Source organism: Mustela erminea, chromosome 4, assembly GCF_009829155.1.
Source record: "Mustela erminea isolate mMusErm1 chromosome 4, mMusErm1.Pri, whole genome shotgun sequence".
In the NCBI taxonomy this organism is placed as follows: Eukaryota; Metazoa; Chordata; class Mammalia; order Carnivora; family Mustelidae; genus Mustela; species Mustela erminea.
In genome coordinates this window covers 65082067-65104274 of record NC_045617.1, presented here as the reverse complement: position 1 = coordinate 65104274, position 22208 = coordinate 65082067, and the positions used below count along the sequence as shown (strand labels likewise).

The 22208-nt window shown below is 41.4% G+C and overlaps 1 protein-coding gene across 3 annotated transcripts in view; it reads right to left on the bottom strand.

Moving 5' to 3' along the window:
- MAP3K5 (mitogen-activated protein kinase kinase kinase 5) overlaps positions 1-22208 on the bottom strand; it is a 201201-nt gene that overhangs the window by 4481 nt on the left and 174512 nt on the right. For 2 of the 3 annotated variants that reach the window (XR_004284933.1, XM_032339409.1), the window contains exons 24-26: positions 17219-17404; positions 14259-14364; positions 4560-4803 (exon numbers count right to left, since the gene is read on the bottom strand). Coding sequence is in view for 2 of the 3 variants with exons in the window: in XM_032339409.1 (XP_032195300.1) it covers positions 4560-4803; positions 14259-14364; positions 17219-17404 (536 nt within the window). In the remaining variant the exon portion in view is untranslated. Of the gene's footprint in view, positions 1-4559; positions 4804-8763; positions 9060-14258; positions 14365-17218; positions 17405-22208 lie in introns of those variants that run through there. The other variant, XM_032339411.1, reaches the window with a different exon arrangement.

The following is a 22208-nucleotide window of genomic DNA, read 5'->3' as shown; positions in this document are numbered from 1 at the left end:
AGTTATCTCTATACCCAATGTGGTGTTCGGACTCACAACCCAGAGATCAAGAGTCACACACTCTTCCAACTGAGCCAGTCAGGCGCCCCACGATTCTGAATTTCTAATGAGCTCCCCCAGGTGATACTCATGTTGCTGGTCCACAGACACCCCCCCTCCACCCCATGTTGAGTAGCAAAACACTTGAAGACTTGTACTTCCAGACAAGAATTCAAAACTACCACCTCAATTATCTGCCCAAATCTTCAGAGATATTTTGTTTCTTTTTATCACTGTAAATGGCAAATAAATAAAGTAAAATAAAATATATGATATTAAGAAAGCTATATTTTACATGTGTGACTCTTCATCAAAAAAGTTGATGATATGATATAATAATCAATGCAAAGCAGAAAGGCAATCATCTTTTTTTTAACTGAAAATTTGATAGGTGAGGTCCCCTATAGTACTCAGTAAATGGTAATGGTTGTTGCTAGGATTGTTGAGGATGTTACTATTATTCCTCTCCCTTCTAAGGGGACTGGTGAAGTGAGTAAAAGGATAGCTGCATTCCTGGTACATTCAGTTCTTTGTTGGCATCTTCTGTATTCTTCAAAGAAACAAAGAGAAACTAACATATCATTTATATCAGAATTCTCATTCATGAAAGATTCACTATACAACTAAGAGCCAATTGATGTCCTACTCACCATTTCTAACACTACTCTCTGAAAAAATATTTCCAAATAGAAAGGGAAATGCTCTGATTTTTATAGAAAATGATCATTGGGTAACTTGGATTCAGAATTTAAAGTTAAGGTACAGAATTATTCATAAGGTCATCAGGAAAAATTGTTGCATGCTCTGCAGTTCTTAGCCAACTGTATTTGTTTCATTTTTTCAGTGTGGATAGATTTAACTTGGGACCAGATTCCATTCCAAAAGTTTGTTTCTGTTTCAGTTGGCATGTTTGAAGGCAGCACAGGCCCAACTGAAAGATAGCCCTGGGCTTGAACCTTAGTTCAGCCCCACACTTCCTGTGTTAACTTCGACAAATCACTTAACACTTTTAGCCTTCAATTTTCTCATCTATGGAAAGGAAAAGTAAAACTTCCCAAAATAATGACTGTGAATGTTCAATGAGACAGCTATAACTAACATGCCAAGGACAGTGCCAGACCATCAGGGAAGGCCATCCTGTCCCCAGCCACAGATTTGGGCCCAGGGCTCAGGAGGCTGCTCCTTTCCCACAGGGCAGAGATGGGGAGCCCTTAGGAGAAAGGGCTGTGTAGAGTGGGTAGTAGAAGCAGGACAAAAAGGAAGACTCTTGAGAGGCAGCCAGAGAAGGTGGTTTGAGAAAGATTATTTAAAGATAAGCAGAGTTAAGCAGCACACAATCTGGTGGATTGAGCTGCAGGAACTGAGGGCCAGAGGAAACTAGAAGATCAAAGGAGATGTTTATCACTCCAGCAAGAATGATATTCCAGGAAATGGACAGCAAGCTCAGCATGAATTTTTAAGTTGGCAATTTCTCGGTCTAGTATGTATTTTTGTCTTCCTTGATGATTTACATGTATGGAATATTTATTATTTTTTTCAAAGAACACAGTGACTTTTTCTAGAACTTAACCTATGTGTATCTAGACGACATATTTTCTTTTTATCTTTAAAAGCCAGACTTATCCTTAGAAGCAGAGCTCTGACAGGCCACTTCATTTGTCCCAAATCCAGCTCTCAAAAATTATTTATGTACCCAGTCCAAAATGAAAAATAAAGTTCAGCTTTATTTTTACTTTGTCTTGCAGTTAAGAGGGAAGTTCTTCAAAATTAAGGTAATTGCCTGCCTCTCTTTTCCAGAAAAATTTGGCAAGCATCTGCTCTGAAGTTAATTTTTTTTAACTTAGGTGAGTGGAGGTAGGTAATTCCAGAATCGTTTGATAGATAAGCAGTCAGCTCTGCGAGAGTTAGATTTTTAGCTAACTCTATTACTATCCTCCAGTACTGTCTCAACCACTGGTGTGAGGTGAATTATTTCCAGAACATGTTATGTAAACATACCCCGCAATAAAAGTAAAACATACATTCTAAAGCCACCGTGTTATTTTCTCTATCTGGTATTCTTATTGGTGATCTAATAATCAAGAGCTGGATAAACCTGATTGACCTTCATCAGTGATTACCTAAACACAAGCTTAAGATTTCTAACAGGAGAGCTACAGCCTTCTGAAAAACATACTAACATTTCCTTTAAGTTTATTTTGCAATGTATGAACTTAAAAAAAAAAAGATTTATTTATTTATTTTAGAGAGCAAGAGGGGGAGAGAGAGAATATGAGTGGGGAGAGGGGCACAGGGAGAGAACCTTCAAGCCGACTCCCCGCTGAGCAGGGGGTCTGACGGGGAGCTGGATCTCGGGACCCTGAGATCATGACCTGAGCTGAAACCCAGAGTGGGACACTCAACTGACTGAACTACGCAGGCGGTCCCTGCAATGTATGAATTTCTGTATATCAAGTAATAACTGAAAGTGATACGGACATGATTCGCCTCTCATTTCCGTTGCTTAGTACCAGTACTAAGGCAGCTGCCCTTTTCTAACATCTCGCCATGAGGTGAGTGCTGTGCCTCGCCTCCCTTCTCTGGGGGCGACAGGGAGGAGCTGTGGAAGATATTACTAGAAACAGAAAAAGGAGGCTCATAATCCCGTAGACGTCACAGATGTAAGGGTAAATATGTAGAGAAAAAACACACGAATATGGGCTGTTGTGAAAAATAGAGGAACACAATAAAGAAACACGGCCAGTCGAAGCCCTTCCAACAGTGATGTGGGAAGCAGGCCCTCCGCCCGCGGCTGCGCAGAAGAGCAGCCCTCCCGGCCTGCAGAGGGCGCAAGCGCGGCAGAGGGCGGGACAGCATGGAAATGGGGCTAACTCCAATGGTCTAAGGGGAAAAGGGAGAGGCTGCAGGCAGCAAAGCAGGTTCTATTGACACAAGCCAGGGTCTATAGACAGAAGGTTTGAAGGCCAGAGAAACAAATATACCAGCTCATTGGTAAATAAAGTAGCTTTATTGCCTTTATAAATCTGACCACGGAGGAGGAGGAGTTGGCGACAAAACCAAATCGAGTGAACATTCATCCTCCAGAGATCAGAGAGGGGTATAAAAAACAACTCCATCTAGAGCTGGGTGACAGTAAACTAAAAAACAACTAAAGTTAACACCTACTACCAAGGTTGGTGTATTGCTTGAGAAGAGGAGGCAATGAGGATTTCCATGGAAGTCTCAGAGGAGGAAAGACACAAAGTCTTCCACTAAGTAGTAGAGACGCCAACTAAGAGCTGGTTTTACCAGGACAAGATTAGGATCTGGAAGTCCAAAAGCCATTTTCCCCTTACTCAGGAAGATTTCTCTATGCAAAAGGAAGATGATATGAATGGATTTACTCAATCATGCAAACAAAATTCATGTTTCTGAATATAAGATGAACTTTGTACTACTTGTACTAAGCTTGGTATTCAAGCTTAACTTTAAAAACTTAAACTTATGACAAGAAGTAAAATATGTTCTATCTTCCTGATGAGCAAGATTTTTAAGTAAATATTTGCACAACTGGTATTGATTCACTCAAAAAAAAAAAAAGGTTTTCACTATAAGCCCAGAGTTGTAAAGTCAGTTGATCACATGTCAACTGCAGCCAGCACAGGAAGCTATAAATCATAGACTCAGAACCTGAAATGTGCCAACATCTGTAAAGAACAGGAAATATTTACTCTTCACTTAATAACCTGATCATGTGGATTTTATGTCACCAAATTCTCAAAGGAAAATTAAAGTCCAGATATGACAGAACATATTAAAAATAAAATAGGATCATAAATGCAGTCAACTTATCATCCTTTCAAGGTTTTTGTTTGTTTGTTTGTTTATTTAAGAAAAGTAAAGCTTTAGCATCACTAAGTTTACTCTCAAGAGCAGAGATCTTCCTCTTCTAAGAGAACTTGATATTCCAAATCATGGGCTTTTAAGAACATGGATTTTCTGTCTTTCTTTCATCCCAGCTGTTTTCTGGGATGGTACACACTGCTCTGAGTCTGTGTCCAAGACAGTCTCTGAAGTTACAGCTACTTCGAAAATCTCACTGTACTTGGAGAAAAAGCAGGGATCAAAGAATGCTGCCAAACAAGGCTTGAATTTGTAGAAACAGAAAATGATTTTGACTAAAGAGACTAAGACAAATCTCTCTTGTTTGATAAAGAAATTTATCAAACCAAGTTTATGTGAATAGGATAAAGTGATGAAACATTTTGTATTCTCTGGATCAAACTTTATTATTATTATTGAAGGTCAGGGGAGAGCGAGAGGCAGAGGAAGAGAGAAAATCTTAAGCAGGTTCCATGTCCAGTGTGCTGGACCTCACCACCCTGGGATCATGACCTGAGCCAAAATCAAGAGTTGGATGCTTAACTGACTGGCCACCCAGGTGCCCCATCTGTGGACCAAACTTTAAAAGAGACCCCAAACACATGCACTTATGTAAAAGTAAGGGAAAGAAAGCCCACCCATGTCAGAATAGGACTTACCTATTAGTTTCTATTTTCATCCTTCCAAGTTGCACATTGAGGGACCGGTGGGCATTTTGGGAGTCGTGGGATACAGTAGAACTGAGCGTGCTCACCCCTGAGGTAGCTACAGCATCTTCAATGACGGCATGAGGTCTTCGGATAGTTTGGTTCGAAGGCCGTTCCTCATGGTCATCTTCTGCCTCCAAGTCTTCTTGATCAGCGGTATCGCTCTCAGATGCGAGGCTAAAGTGTGGCCTCAGTTCTGTGAGGCATAACATCAACAACAGTGTTAATAAAATATGACTGACTGCTTTAATTTCTTCTGACATCCCTGCTATTAGTAAGATATGTATTCCAAACTGGTTTTCCAAATGTAGGCATAGATTTCTGGGCACTAATTTACAGTTTTTCTTCCAGTGAATCTAAAAATTCACAGGCTCTCTTGACTCAGAATGACCTAATTCAAACAAGAGGAAAATGGCTATACCACACAGAAGACGTGGGAAAGAGTGCCCAGGTGCTCAGTTGATTAAACGTCTACTTGGCTCAGGTTGTGATCCCAGAGTCCTGGGATTGGGCCCCATGTCAGTCTCCCTGCTCACTGGGGAGTCTGCTTCTCTCTCTGCCTCTCCCTTTGCTTGTGCACGCTCTCTCTTTCTCTCTCAAGTAAACAAAATAAAATAAAAAAGATATGTGGGGGGGATGCCTGGGGGCTCAGTGGGTTAAGCAATGGCCTTGGGCTTAGGTCATGATCTCAGGGGCTTGGGATCAAGCCCTGCATCAGGCTCCTTGATCAGCAGGAAGCCTGCTTTTCCCTTTGCCTGCTGCTCCCGCTGCTTGTGCTCTCTCTCTCTCTCTCTGAAAAATTAAGGGGGGAAAAAAAGATATGTGGGAAAATGCTAAAATCAGAAAGGCAATTATGTAAAAACCTCTTAATATAAGCATTTGTTTATACAAGTAAAATTCATTTTTTAATATTATATAATATCAGGCAGCCATTAACTCACTTAGAATGAGGAAAATGAGATATAGTGAGATTACCTAGATAAAAGAAAATTCACAGAATACTTTTTGCCTGTAATGGTCAAAGTGTAAGGGGATGGAGGAGGTCCTGAAAATGCCACATGTGCTTATATTTACTCTAATAAGACTGTTTTTGACTACTGGATTCTTTTTTTTTTTTTTAAAGAGCTTTTTTTTTTTTTTAAAGATTTTATTTATTCATTTGACACAGAGAGATCACAAGTAGGCAGAGAGGCAGGCAGAGAGAGAGAGGAGGAAGCAGGCTCCCCGCGGAGCAGAGAACCCGATGCGGGACTCGATCCCAGGACCCTGAGATCATGACCTGAGCCGAAGGCAGCGGCTTAACCCACTGAGCCACCCAGGCGCCCTGACTACTGGATTCTTAGTGTGAGTCCTTCTCTACCCTGTTGACTAATCACTGAAATTAACAGTGCAAATGTTATAAGTCTCCAACTTAAATATGTTGCATGAGTTCATCTGCATGTCACTTAACAACTTGGATGATATCTTCCCAGAGAAAACAATACTATAAATTGTGATTATGGTCTCAAAATGAACTAGGAAAAGGAATTACACTCATAAACTAAGTGAAGTCAGGGTAGCAGAAATACTGGATCTTGACTCCAGATGCTATGACACACGATGAAAACCATGGAGAGTCTCTGTCAAAGAAAGGTACAGTCATACAACATTTTGCCTTGATATCCTGAGGGCTCACAGACTCCCTGAAGCTTGTTCAGAGAGTCCATGAACCCACAGGTTAAGAGCCCCTGAGTGGGGAGATGGCTCCAGGGGTAGTGATAGAAGACCCAATCACACCCCCAATCTAGCCACCAGGGCATGGCAACCAAAGGCTGACTAATTAACAAATTCTCTTTTCTTTCCTCACCTTACTAGATCTGTGTATGTTATTTTCCTCTAAATCTCTGGCTAATACTTCTCTTCAGATCGTTTTTTTCTTTTTTTAAAATCTACCATCTGCCCCTTAAAAGCTGGAACCTGGAATTCTATCCTTCACTTTTTTATATTTCTATTTACTATAGCTAAGCTCATTGAAATCTATCAAGTTAAGTACTTATAACCTGTGAATGACCAACTATATTTCAAGACTTGATCTGGTTACATCCAATACCTCCTAGATATTCTTGCTGGGCAGGCATTTTAGATTCAACCATCTGAAAAAAAAACCCTCATCTCTTGCTCATAACAAAAGTCAGGGTGTCCTTCTTCAGGGGCCAGGTTTATGCAGCTCTGACTTCCTTCATCTCTCTTTATTAGTTTTCTCACTTCTTATTGTAGCAAAAAATGCATGACATAAAATTTACCACTGTTACTGTTTTTAAGTATCCAATTCAGTAGTGTAACTCACTTTCTAGAGCTAGTTTTAAAGTTGCCAACTTTTTGTAAGTTTCATCTTGCAAAACTGAAACTCTATACCCATGAAATACCAACTCCCGATTTCCCCCTACCCCCTGTCCTTGGCAAGCCCCATTCTACTTTCTGTTTCTGTGAGTCTGCCTACTATGATACCTCATAAAAGGAGAATCATTCAGTGTTTGTCTTTTTTGAGACAAGCTTATTACTTCACTCAGCATAATGTCCTTAAGATTCATCCATGTTGGGGCGCCTGGGTGGCTCAGTGGGTTAAAGCCTCTGCCTTCGGCTCAGGTCATAATCCCAGGGTCCTGGGATCGAACCCTGCATCGGGCTCTCTGCTCCGCAGGGAGCCTGCTTCCTCCCCTCTCTCTCTGCCTGCCTCTCTGCCTGCTTGTGATCTCTGTCTGTCAAATAAATAAATAAAATCTTAAAAAAAAAAATTCATCCATGTTGTAGCATGTATCTGAATTTCCTTCCTTTTTAAGGCTGAATAATATTCCATTGCATGTATAGACCACATTTTGTTTATCCTTTCATTTGTCAGTGGATACTTGTGTTGGTTCCACCTCTTGGTTTATTGTAACTAATGCTGTTATGAATGTGAGTATGCAAATATCTCTTTGAGATCCTGCTTTTAATTCTTTCTTTGGATATATACCCAGAGGAGGAACTGCTGGATCATATGACAATTCTTGGCTTTTGTTTTTGTTTTTTCTTTTTTTTTTTTTTAAATTTTTAAAGATTTATTTATTTATTTATTTATTTATTTGACAGAGAGAGATCACAAGTAGGCAGAGAGAGAGGAGGAAGCAGGCTCCCTGCCGAGCAGAGAGCCTGATGTGGGACTCGATCCCAGGACCTGAGATCATGACCTGAGCCGAAGGCAGCGGCTTAACCCACTGAGCCACCCAGGCGCCCTTGTTTTTGTTTTTTTAAAGATTTTATTTATTTATTTATTTGAGAAAGAAAGAACACAGAAGGGGAGAGAGAGGGAGAAGCAGACTCCCGGTTGAGCAGGAAGCCCGATGCGGGGCTTGATCCTAGCACCCTCAAATCATGACCTGAGCTGAAGGCAGATGCCTAACCGATTGAGCCACCCAGGCACCCTCGTATGACAATTCTAGTTTTAAATTTTTTGAGGAGCCATTATGCTATTTTCCATGGTAGCTGCACTGTTTGATAATTTCACCAAGAGAGTACAAGGGTTCTAATCTCCCTACATCCTTGTCCTTTATCTCTTAAGGTTAACAAAGTCCCACCTCTACTCTGCTTTCTACATTATCTCTTTCCAAAATTCCATTTCCTAACTCATCTACAGAAGGGGAAAGGGCTCAAAATCAGGGGTTTTAGTGCTGCAAACCCAGAACCCAGTACAGGGATTAGGACATATTGGTCTAAGAAATGTTGACAAAATGGAAGAGTTATAATACTAGGATTATTTGTATTTATAAGGGAACCAAATGATTTTTAAAAATTTCACTTTACAAATAACTTAGGGAACCTGAATGGCTTAGTCAGTTAAGCATCCAACTCTTGATTTTGGCTCAGGTCATGATCTCAGGGTCCTGAGATGGCACCGCCTGCATCTGGCTCTGTGCTCAGCCAGGAGTCTGCTTGAGATTCTCCTCTGCCCTCCCTCTTCCCACCCCACCTCTCTCTCTATAAAATAAATTTTAAAATCTTAAAAAAAAAGAAAAAATAAGAAAGTGCAATTCTAACTTAAGTTAGAACATAAGATTAGGCCTTTTAAAATTTTCTAAAATTATTCTTAAATTTCTTTTATGGTATCCAAACTGAAATTTTAAAAACAATTAAAAAGTTTTGTTGTGCTGTTGACTATTATCTCACGTTTGGGGAGGAAAATGTTCTGATATTTATTATTATATTTAAATATCCCCTCATATAGCCCTAACTCTACATTTTGTTATTTTATGTATGTACAAATGATTGAAAAATTCTCTTAAATAACTTGAAGAAAGTAGAAAATTGTAAGCAAATGCAATACTTTGTTATTTTGGTCTTTTGTAGCAGCTCCCTGATTACACATCACCAAATTCCACACTGTAAAATATGCAAGTGGATGGAGCAACTGGTCTTTGTCCTCAAAGAAATAACAACCTAAAGGAGAGCCAGAAGGAATATACAGAAGAGCCGTAAGAGCAGGCAAAAGATGTCATGGAATTATAAGCTCAAATTAAAGCAGCTAAAAACTTCTTAGATGATCTCAGTTATAGACCTAGCTACACATATAATTCACATGTGCATATATTAAGAATTATAAGAGGTAAATAAAAAACATTTGCAATAACCAAATTCAGTGGTGGTTTGCTCATGGATTGAATCATGGAAGCAGAAGAGCTTAAGCAGGATTCTGGAGGAGGGGAAAGCCTTCCTTGGAGGGGAAAGGGGCAGTGGCATTTGAGAGAAGGAAGTCCAAATGGTGATCCAGAGCCCCCTGAGAAGAATGGAAGGCAGAATGGGCTGTCAAGAGAGAGAGAAGGGGGCGCCTGGGTGGCTCAGTGAGTTAAGCCACTGCCTTCAGCTTGGGTCATGATCGCAGGGTCCTGGAATCGAGCCCCACATCGGACTCTCTGCTCAGCCGGGAGCCTGCTTCCTTCTCTCTCTCTCTGCCTGCCTCTCTGCCTGCTTCTGATCTCTCTCTGTCAAATAAATAAATAAAATCTTTAAAAAAAAAAAAGAGAGAGAGAGAGAGAGAGAAGTGTGAGGAGAAAAGCAGGGACCTGGGGTTTGGAACGGGGGCCTTTAATGAGGAGGTGGTATGTAAGCTCATGTGTGGGAATCTAGAGCTGGTGCCTGTTTCCAATACAGCAAGATGGACTCAAATCGCAGTACTCTTCCCACTTCCCTGCCCCCAGACACCACTCCAATTGGTTCTTTTCCCAGAGGAACATAACCAGACCCAGCTTCTTTAACACAGGGTATATCTGACACCGAAGAAGATTACAGTCCTTGTCAGTGCAGAGTATGACTCCCACCATAAGTTCAGATGGTACAGAATGCTGGTCATTTTACTTTCATGTGGACACAGGGCACATGAGTAGTTTAGCTGAACTGGTAATAGTATCAAGTACTTTAGCATTAAGAATTATTATTAATGTAGTTAGTATGCCTCCATTATCAATTCTCTCTTGGCATTGCCAACATGGTCTCTATGCTCAGCATTTCTCCATCTGGTCACCCACAGCCAGGCTGATTCCTGATGGCAAGTGAGAAAAGAGCCTGAGTAAAAAAAAAAAAAACAAAAAAACAACTCTTAAGGGGCTTGCACTGTACTCTCTGTTCTGTGTGCTCTTTTAGGAGAAAGATTGAATACTTTTAAATTTTTTTACTTTTCAATTTTGAAAGAATGGCAGAATAACAAAAAAGTTGCAAAAATGGTGCAGAGCGTTCCTGTATACCCTTCAGCTTGCCCTAAACTTGACATCTTATGCAACTGTGGCACTAGGACCAAACCCAGGAAACTGACATTGCTACCATACACTACATCATCTACAGACCTTGTTGAATTTCACCAGGTTTCCCGATGATGCCCTCTTCTTCTTTTTTTTTAAGATTTTATTTATTTATTTTGACAGACAGAGAGAGCATGTAAACAGGGGGTGCGGCAGAGGGATGCACAGAGAGAAGCTGGCTCCCTGATGAGCAGGGAGCCAGACGCTGGGCTGGATCTAGGACCCTGGGATCGTGACCTGAGCTGAAGGGAGATGCTTAACTGACTGCCCTTCTTCTGAAGCAGAATCCCATACTGCATCTGGTCATCATGTCTCCTCAGTCTCTTCCAGTCTGAGACAGTACCCAGGTATTTCTTTGTTTCCTATGACCTCCTCCACACTTCTGAGGAGTACTGGTCAGTTATTTTGGTACTATGACCCTTGTTTGGGGTTCACCAATGTCTTGTCATGATGAAGTTGATACTATGCATTTTTGGCAAGAATAGCACAAAGGTGATGTTGTGCACTGCTAAATGAGTCATGTCAGGGCGTACAGGATCCTGATGTCTTATTTCTAGTGATGCTGACCTTGATCATTTAGTACACGACATGTCTGTCAGTTTCCTCCACTGTAAAATCACTGTTTTCCCTTTGAAGTTAGTAAATATCTTGTGGGCAGACACTGTGTGGCCATTCAAATCCCTGTTTCTCATTACTCTTTTGCCTACTAATTTTAGCATCCATTGATGCTTCTTGCCTGCAATAATTATTAATGTACTGTTTGCCTAATGGTGATTGTCTATTTTCCTCATACTTTCTCCATTTATTAACTGGAATACTACAACAAAGACCTGGCTCTTCTCCTTCATATACTTATTTATTCAATTATTTCAGTATAGACTTACAGATACTTAGTTTATTCTATATACTATAACCCAAGACTATTATTATTTTATTTTATTGTTCAAATTGTTCTGGCTTAGATTTTCGGGAACTCCTCCAAATGGGTGTGGTCTCCAGTGTCCTTTCAAAAAGGCTCCATCCTTTTTGGCATCACAGGATGTTCTAGGCTCATGAATATTTTCCCTGCCCCAGGTCTGGAATCAACTGTCACTCCAGGGAGCACTGATTGCTTTTATTGGAGGAATGGTGTTTAGATATTAAGATCTGGGTCCTCTCTGAGGAGAGACCTAGGACATGCATGCACTGATGATGACATACTTTTAAATCTGTGGTTTTATTTAGTATGTGTTTCAAAATTTTGTAGGCCAATTATACTGTTTTGTCACCTAGAAGGAATTTTTATCAGGGGAAGATGAAAACAAGCATTTTTAACATTTGTTTGAATGTTTAAGTGTCTTTGAATCTCAATTGCATAACAAAATCTTCAGGGACATTCAGAAATTAGATGGAACTCTCAAGTGCTTGAAATCAATTCCTCTTGGTCACACATTTCATTATTTATATATTGGTATACAAATGTATATGATCTTCCCCTTTCCTAGGAAGAATATAAAAAATACTCCCTCCAGTAATTCTCCAAAATTTCTACTTAAAAATGCTTGTGAACAGTAATTTGGGTTTTCATCTGAGACTCCTAACGTCCTCAAACAATTTCACAGTGGAAGGACAAATAGCTTTCCTTAGCAAACCCTCTTCTTAAAGAACATGGCTTGTTCCATACACATGTTGGGTAGAAGCAGTGCTCACCAATGTGCCCCACCCTTGTACCCCCAAGACACCCATGTGAGCAGAAGATGTGCCTCTCTTCACTCTCCCTAAACTTACCAGTGTTTCAACTACTGTATGATGATCATTGTGCCTTTTAAACTTCCGATTTGGGGAAGAGTATTACATTTACAGAAACATTGCAAAGGTCATACAGAGAATTCCCATACACCTTCCAGTTCCCCTAATACATCTTATATAACTGGTATACTCATCAAAACCAAGAAATTAACACTGGTACAATACTATTAACTAAACTACAGACTTTATTCAGATCATACAAGTTTTTCACTGATTTTTTTTTCTATGCCAGGATATAATCTATTGCATTTAGGTAATCCATTTTTAGAGGGAAGTTTAAAAAAATTAGATCAACATATCATTTATATGTTATTTAAGTATTTCAAGGTATACTTCCTCTCTCCTTTGCTCATTTAGATCGCTACTGTGTTTAACTTATGCCTACACCTATCCCTTTCACTAATACGCACCTAGTTCCTTTCACCCCTCCTATATTCTGAATATATGACCCCTCTAGGGTATATTCCTCACATCTAGGTTTATCCCAACAACATATTCCCGAAATACAAGAATCTATTTACTTGGTTAGAGCATTACTTTAGGTCTACACTAGCATTACCTTTCCTAGGTTCACATCCAATTGTTAATTACGTGTTTCTATGCCTCTAGAATTTTTTTAAGTTATGCAAATTTTCTACCTTCATTTGTTATAATCAGGTGAAACTCACTTATGTATTATTTCAACTCGTATTTATCAGGGGTCCACTGATTTATAGGCACCGTGCTGGACAATATGCTCTGCACAGAATAAAGAGGACACGGTTACCCTCGGTGAGGGTAACAGCCAGGAGACAGGAAAATAACGGCGGTTTCAAACTGGCAAGGCATCGCAAATGGGGAAAAGCACTTCCAAGGAGACAGAATAGCAGTGGAGCCTACTTTAGACTGTGTGGTGGGTCAGGACTGTCTGAGGAGGCACCTTTTAAACGGAGACCTGAAGAATGAGAAGGAACACGGCAAGAGCAATGAGGGGTGGAGGTGTGGCCTGAGTAGAGGATCAACGTGTTTGGGGATATTGGAGCTTCCCATATTTCTTACTTACAGAAGAAGGAAATAAATTTATCTTTACTGAGGTTTCATATAAACTTTGACACATGTGCCCTCACTCTCAAACAAGGTATTTTGAGAGAAGAGAGGGAATTCCACAACACAGAAGGATTGGCGATGACTTAAGTTTGTGGTGCCATGTAAATAAATAACCTAAATTTTAATTAATCCTTTTAAACTTCTATTTTAGATTGCTTTATAATACATGCATAAATTAGTGCAACATATTTCTAATTTATGTATCTAAATCTGTTTATCTATCTACTTATCATCTGTACACACACACACACACACACACACACACACCCTCCCACACACCCATATAGGATGGAAGAGCTCTGCTTAAGATGTTTTACTAGTGCATACACTATCAAAAGTACTTGGAAGTTTGCCTTGGAGTATGAATGTGCCTCTCACTCCATAAAACTCGGTTTCATCAACACTACCCCTTTTGTACCTCATTGCAAGCATAGCTGGGATCTGTCTAGACCAGTGATTTCCAAACCTGGCTGTGTATCAAAATGACCTGGGAACTGGATTAAAATCAGATTCCTGGGCTTTTTTCCCAGCCGATTCTTACTCACTCAGTCTGGGATGGGGCTTGGAGAGCTGTAATTTTAAAGAGCTCCTGACATCCCTCAGTGCACCAGCTGGTTTGGGAACCACCAGTAAAGGATGACACAAGGGTGTGCTTTGTGGGCACAAGTATCGGCATATTGAAGTGCATATGTGTTTGGGTATCCCACATAACCTTCTCTTTCTCGCCATACCCAGACACACTCTTTAAAGACAAGGAAGCTATCTTCTTCACTCACTGTATACATTCGGCTTGGTGTTCATGGCTTAGACTGGAGTCACTAGATAAACATTATTCGGTGGTTTTAAAAAGATTAAACAAAAAGGCTAACTTGGCCTGAAAGGCAGTAAGGAAGACACCATAAATGACAGATCAATAGTAATTTAAAATGTCACACACTAAATATTTGCCAAGTAACTGAATATTCCTGACCTGGCACCAGAATGGTGATGGCCGTCTGCACCGCCTTTCGGATGATACTGTCTAAGGCAAACATCCAGTGTGGCTTGATATTATGATTCCGAAGAACTTTATTGACCTGGAGAAAGAGGGTGACATTTAATCTGCTTTAATTTTTAACTGCAAATAACCTAGATGACACAAGCATCAGGATGACATTCTAGCAACAACAACTAAAAGGTTTCTTCACCTTGAATCGTGCATAATTTCTTTATGTCACTGGGAAACAATGAAAAATGGCCACTTTGAATCAGAGTCTGGTGATCCCCAGGGGAGTAAATCAAAGGCAGTCTGGTTAAATAAAATGTGACTTCTTTGGAACTCAGAACAAGCTACTTCAGCTTTTCATGGCGTCTGCAAAATGGATGGTGGAGGTGGTAAAGGAGGAAAAAAGAATCTAATGGGTTTGAAATAAAAACAAACACTGGTCTCTAGTGTTGTGACTCTGAGGCTTAATATAACCACATGCTTCAGCCTAGTCTGGTGACTTGGAAGAGCAGGTAAGGGAGGAAATGAGCATGTGTGTTGCTACCTACAGATTTGCCACAGTGCTTGCCTTATCTTCCTTCCCACAGTTGTCTATATCTCAGCAAACAGGGGAGGAACCTGCTAGAATATTCCAGAAAGGCTGTTCACATTGAATGTCTGTGGTGTAAGGGTATCTTTTTTTAGTGACGAGTACTAGTTCACATATTTAAATAGACACTGAAATAGATACATGCATTACCTTTTTTTAAACTGTCATCAAATACACATGCCATATAATTTGCCACCTTAACCACTTTTAAGCATATAGTTCAGTGGCGTTAAGTACATTCACACTGTTGTGTAACCATCACACCATCCATCTCTACAATTCCTTGCATGCACCTCCCAAAACTGAAACTCTACACCTGTTAAACAATAACTCCCCACTGCCTTCCCCCCCAGCCCCTGGTGAACACCATTCTACTTCCCACCTCCATGAATTTGACTTCTCTAGGTCTGTCACGTAAGTGGAATCATATGGTAATTTTGAGATGGGCTTATTTCACGCAGTATAATGTGCTAGAATTTTCTTCTTTTTCAAGAATGAATAATATCCCTTTCCATGTGTAAGCCATATGTGTTATCTTTTTAAAAATAACCATTAATATAAAAATATAAGAGAAGCTTATTTAAAACTGGGGTTAACTGCACTAACTGCTGGTTGATACGACCCTCTATGAAAAAGTCTGGGCTCTGATCAGAGAATTGAGAAGAATCGATGGAGAAGATGCCCCAGCTGCGATCCCATGCCAAAAGCTGGAGTTCCAGTTGCTTACTCCGGCCCTTGGTCTGTCTTCATCAAAATCCCCATAGTAGTTGCTCTCAAAAGGAAGTGAACCACTGGTAGGCTCACACTTGTTCTAGGACATCCTTTCAGAATGAGTTTGTTCTCAGACCTTCATTTTTTAAAGGATCTGCCTGCTTATTTGAATAATGTAAGGTATAGCATTTAGTAAACTAGAAATTTCTCTAGATGGAAGGGGATCCTCCATAACTATGACCCACTCCCCATAGTTCTTCATTAAACGGGGTACATTCTTTGGGTTCACTCCCATCCTGGATAGTGAGTGAGCAATAGCAGGTGTGTGTGTGTGTGTGTGTGTGTGTGAGAGAGAGAGAGAGAGAGAGAGAGAGAGCAAGACACAGACAGAGACAGAGAGAGTGACCTGGGCTCAAGGCCCACAATTAAAACTACACCACTCAATCTGAATTCTACTGGTCAATTTGTTTTCCAGCCTCTAGGCTGGAAGCCAAATGTGCAGGCAAGTGCAAAATCAATAAATTAATTCCTTCTATTTGCAGATGGTTAGGTTTCCCTAGTTGCAGTGAAGTGTGCCTTTAGCATTTAACTATTAGTGATAGGCGCCGCCCGTTGCTTTCATCACCCATGACCTCAGTCAAGTCAGGAGTGTTGTCCCTGACCACAGCACGGCACAAAGACCAAGGGGCTTACATAGAGTTTCAGAGAACGTGAGTGGCTGTTGAAGGATTTACTTTGGTTTTAAATGAGGGATCATTTGATGCACCAAATACAACTGCCAAGACATCTACGCAGGAGAAATACATACGTTAGCAGTGAGTTAATTTGGGGAATTTAAATCCCTTCGTAAAAAGTGCTTTTGTATTTACAGCAGACGCTGCCAGGAACTCTCTTATTTCAGTCTCCTGCACTCTGCGAAGGCCGCGAAGGCCTCGAAGGCCTAGGAGTGGCTTCAGGCTTCTCTGGTACAGAGTTCCACAGATCGGTCTCACTCAAAAAGAGCACCTCCGGTGCTGAATCAGGCTTTAGAAAGACTGGCATCTAGTTGATGTTGCGTAGCAACTCTACTTGAGAGGCTGGAGCCTTCAGCAATCTCTCGTGGATTAATTTTCATTCAGTGAGGAATTAATGTGTACTAAACAAACGTGTTTAAAGTGTTGGGTATGGAAACCAGAGAAAAAGTCGGGGCCGGGGTTGGGGGGAAGCACTGGATTTACTCAGGGGCGATTATTCCAATCCGCATGGTTGCATTTTCTTCGGTGACCACTAGGTGGCAGTTCTCGTACAGAATTTAAAAGTCCATGAGGAAAATGAGTTCCGTGGCAACTCACCAAAACAGTGACCCGCCGCTACAAGATCTCATAAGAACAGAGTTCAGCCACGGGAAATGTTTGTTAGTTTTTGCTCTTTCCCACGGAGTTCGATTTCATGGTTATCCAACTTTGTGGGATACAAACACATAACAACAGATCCGCTCCTTAGAAGCACACAGAGAGGAACCAGCTCACACTTACTCACCATCGAAAAAGAAGAGGTCATCAGAGTTAGTAAAGAAAGAAAAGGTAACAGAACTTAACGTTTTAACCTATTTTTCTAATTTTTGTTGGGAATCTGTGGAAGGACATAGGCAAAATATCATACTTACAGCATCCTGAAAACCGAAGAGCACCACCTGAACCTGGCTAATGCCGTGGCTGTCGAAGTCAAGTTCCAGCTTCAGCTTGGACAGTGTGGTGGCGATGATTTTTCGGTCCGTGGATCTCACAAATTCTCTGAGGCTTGCGATGAGGGTTGTGATATGTTCCCATTTTAGTTTAGGTTCTTCAGCCCCCTGTGAATAAAACCTGTCAGTTGATCTGTGCTAGACACAGTCATCATAAGCCGGCCATTCCCACAGCCCCTGTTGGGACCTGGGCTTCAAAACGCCCCCACTAAAGGGAAGAGGCCATATTGGAACTCTATGCCCCACCAGCCCCACCAACCACCCAAGAAATAATCAGACTTCGGGAGGAAGAGTACCTACTGCAACAGCTTAGCCAACAGCTATGATTTAGTTAGATATACAGAGCTTTCCCCAAATAGGGACAGGCTGAGGTAAGGCCTCTCAGAAATTTTAATGGGGAACTGAAGAGAGAACAGGCAATGAGCCATAGGATCTTAAGCTCAAAGTTGTCCCAGAGAGACAAGTCAAAAGATAGCAGCAAGAGTACCTCTAGTTGTAAGGAAGGGAGAGTACAATCAATGGGATTGAGAGTGACTGTCTACATGGACAGGAGAAGGGAAGGGACAGAAATAGAAATGGCATGCTAAGGAGGCCAACAGCAGCCAAAGCTGAGAAGAGATGTACAAACTCTCGGAACATGAAGTAATCAGAATCATACACAAGTTTCAATCTCTGTGGGGCTCAGCTAGGCACTAGGGTTGGAATTCCTTAAGACCCCACCTCCTTCAGGTATGAGAGGCCGCCTACAATGTGCCCCCCAGAACTTTAACTGCCCTTAAAATGTGTTGATGCCTTTCACTCAAAACAATTCCTTACCCACCAATGAGGTAATTGGTTGTAAGACTGAACCAATGGACACGTTTATATATTAAAAATATAATATGATATTTAAACAGGTTCCTTTTCTCAAAGGAAACATGGTAGGGTATTATTTATCCTCATTTAACTTTAAGAAACAAGATTTTTATTATGCTCATTTCTATCTCTTATTATACAATTTTGTTACCACGTCATTAAAATTAAATTCCTCAATCAGGCTGTGATAATTACAATTTCTAGGATTCTATTACAATCAATGTACCATCAAGTTCTCTCCCTCAGTATGGTTTCATTTGGGAGCTCCCTCTCATGTTTATGTTTTCATGAGACAAGATTATATTGAAAAGCTTGAAAGCTGTCATTAAGGGAATTAGAACGAGACTGGGAACAATTATCAACTTTCTTTTCTTACCACCAACTAAATTACACCCAAAGTAAAGACTCACAGGCAATATCATAATAACATGAAAATATGTTCAAGAAGAAAAATGTGAGTTATTCAGAAATTGGAAGCTTATCTTAGTGAAGAATCAGCTCCCTGTTTGCCAGCAGTTGAAATAGCAAACATTTTTTTGACATTAGCTTTGTTTTCACAACAGACGAACATGTTGCTTCTGGTTTTCTGATGTGTGTGCCACTGTCCTACAAAGGAACACTGTCTGCTCTGGGAAATGTTTTCTGTCTGGAGTGGTTCATCCACTTACATGATTGTGGCTTCTGTTCTAACTCCTGTGTTTCACGCGCACTCCTGAACGTGCTTACGCAGACGAGCATCTCCCGTATCAAGGATGCAGATTTGGCATCCTAAGGTTGCCCTTGACAGTGTGCCTTTCCTGAGCACAGCACTGTCCAGGTTCTGCTGTGAAGGCGCGCTCTATTCTTTATCCTTTAAACCTCCTCAAAAATGGTGAGTGAATTTCAGAAGAATGTTATGAGTCCAAAGGGCTTTTGTGGGCTGCTTTGGGACAGCAGTACTTTTGGTCTTATTAAAAAAGGTTAGGCTTGGGCACCTGGGTGGCTCAGTCGGTTAAGTGCCTGACTCTTGATTTCAGCTCAGGCATGATCTCAGGGTCATGAGATCGAGTCCCTCAACAGGGGTGTGGAGCCTGGTCGAGATTCTCTCTCTCCCTCTCTCTTTGCCCCTCCCCCCTTAAAAAAGGGGTGGGCTTGGGCGCCTGGGTGGCTCAGTGGGTTAAAGCCTCTGCCTTCGGCTCAGGTCATGATCTCAGGGTCCTGGAATCGAGTTGTGCATCAGGCACTCTGCTCAACAGGGAGCCTGCTCCCCCCTCTCTCTCTGCCTGCCTCTCTGCCTACTTGTGATCTCTCTCTGTCAAATAAATAAATAAAATCTTTAAAAAAAAAAGTTCAAATTTTAGGATTATTTGCTCCAGCTCTTTGAAGAATACCGGTGGAATTTTGATCGGAATAGCATTAAAAGTATAGATTGCTCTAGGCAGTATAGACATTTTAACAATGTTTATTCTTCCGATCCAAGAGCATGGAATGTGGTCCATATACACTATGAAGTATTATGCCTCCATCAGAAAGGACGAATACCCAACTTTGGTAGCAACATGGATGGGACTGGAAGAGATTATGCTGAGTGAAATAAGTCAAGCAGAGAGAGTCAATTATCATATGGTTTCACTTATTTGTGGAGCATAACAAATAGCATGAAGGACAAGGGGAGATGCAGAGGAGAAGGGAGTTGGGGTAAATTGGAAGGGGAGGTGAACCATGAGAGACTATGGACTCTGAAAAACAATCTGAGGGGTTTGAAGTGGCGGGGGGGTGGGAGTCGGGGTACCAGGTGGTGGGTATTATAGAGGGCACAGATTGCATGGAGCACTGGGTGTGGTGAAAAAATAATGATACTGTTATGCTGAAAATAAATAAATTTTAAAAAATTTAAAAAAAAAGTTCAAAAAAATTTTAAAAAATGGAGGGTGGGCTTAAAGGTAAAGATGTATCCAGAGATATTTAACACTACAAAAAGAATTATTTATATCTGGTTGTAGAAAAAACGTAAAGAGATTAGACAACTATGATTAGCCTTCTTGATAATGGTCACAAAAGCAAAATGATAGTTAACATTTGTGAAACACTCTTTTAGTCTCTCAGTTGCTCATGATCTTGGCTATTCCTTATAGAAACTCCATGAGGTAGATACTGGCATTTCCTCTGTTTTGTAGGTTAGAAAATCAGCTTCAGAGAAGTTAAATAACTTGCCCTAACTGCACAGCCTGCTAATAAACAGTAAAGCCAGGCCTCTGGCAGAGGAAAGCTGAGGCCGAGCCCAGACTCCTCATCATTGCCTTCTCTTGCCTCGGTTAGCTGGAAGAGCGGGCAGAGAGCCTGAATCAGAACCTGTCTACTGCCACACCACCAAGGGATTCAGAGCACCCTTAGAGAAGGACCCTTGCTATCCCTGGATGATTTGAGATGCAGCACGTGACTCTGACCCATAGTTTCTGGTCCTCACTGGTCCCTTTGTGCCGGTGCACCAAGGCATGCCCTCTAAGTTTTTTCTTCTTTCTCCTTTTACAGAGAACACTCAGGCATGCTGAAAAAACCAGGAGGCCACAGACGACTGAATAGGATTAACAAACTGCAAAATGTTAAGAATTTCAGCACACTCATGAAGGGAAGTCTCTTGCCAGGCTCTGTGCTAAGAGCTGGGACCATGACAACGACCGAGGCAGTCCTGCCCGATGGACCTTCAAAAACCCCAAACAAGCAGATGCTTTCTGTACTGGAAGAGCTCGTCCCTAGGGATGATTATGAGATTTAGACAATCCCTGAGTTCTGCATGTTTTGGAGCTGAAACAGGCATCTGACATGAGCAGCTACAGTTCAGAAAGGGCTTCGCTCTACAGCAGCGAAGGGTGATTTCCTTTCCTTCCCCCACTCCAAGCACCAGTCCCTCCCATTTTCACTAGCCCCTGTCAGCATCTGGGAGCTGTCTCCTAGGGAGGAGAAGTCCGGGGTGGGGGGGGCAGGTGGCGTTGCTTAGGAGCACAGACCCTGGAGCCAGACTGTGTGGGTCTAAATCTGGACTCCGCTGCTTAGGGCTGTGTGGTCATGGCCATTACTCAGCTCCTCTGTGTCTCTGAGTCGTATGCAAGATGAGGACAACAAAACTATTACTATAGTGCTATTGCCACGAGGCTGCAGTTAGTAAATACACCTGAACTACTAAGAATAATACTGGCCCTTATGAAGCATCTGCTGTTATTAGTGTATGTTGAGTATGTTTCCTGTTATCACTATTATTGATATAGGTTTGCTATTATTACTATGTCACCGGATGTGCCACTACTACTATGAAATATTTACTAATATTTATTGTTTTTCTTCCTTTGCTAGAATGCCAGCTTCAATGGGATATTTCTTTTTCCCAGTTTTGTTCACTGTGATGTCCACAACAAGTAGACGGGTGCCTGGCATTCAGCAGAGGTTTAATAAGTATTTGTTGAATGAGTGTATGACCTCCAACTGCTGCCCAGCTGTTCCTTCCATCTAAATTTGATTCCCCTTCTTATTTCACACCATCCGATCCCCGATTCTTGAATGACCAGAGTAAGCAGAAGTCAAGAGAAGAAAGCTGAAGGTTCAAGATGGCTCCTGTCTCATCCACATGTCCCACATTCCTGTGCAGCCTCCTCAGCCCTCACCCTACTCCAGCTCAGGGCCCCGACTGTCCCTCAGCCCAGAGCCCCCACTTCCTGGGCCTCCAAGGAACTGCTCAAGGTGGATTTCCTCTAGGAAGCAGGGTCTTCCCATAAAGTGTAGGTGGTACTCATCTCAGTTCTCCTCATACCAGAGACCCTGCTGGCACACATGTGGCCTTGACTCTTCCTATGGGATCAAAAGGCATTAGAGAACTGCTAAGGAGAAAAAAATCAGCAGAGAAACTTTGTGGGATTCTCAAGATAAAGACAGGAGCCAAGAAGAGAGTCTTGCCCTGTTTACATCCCAGTACAGCTGAGAACAGGGAGACAGTTGGACTGAGAGACAAACTTGACCCGACCCCTCTAGCTCCACACCTTCTGCAGAGGTTTTCCCATAGCCAGCTGGTGGTCATAGGAGCCCG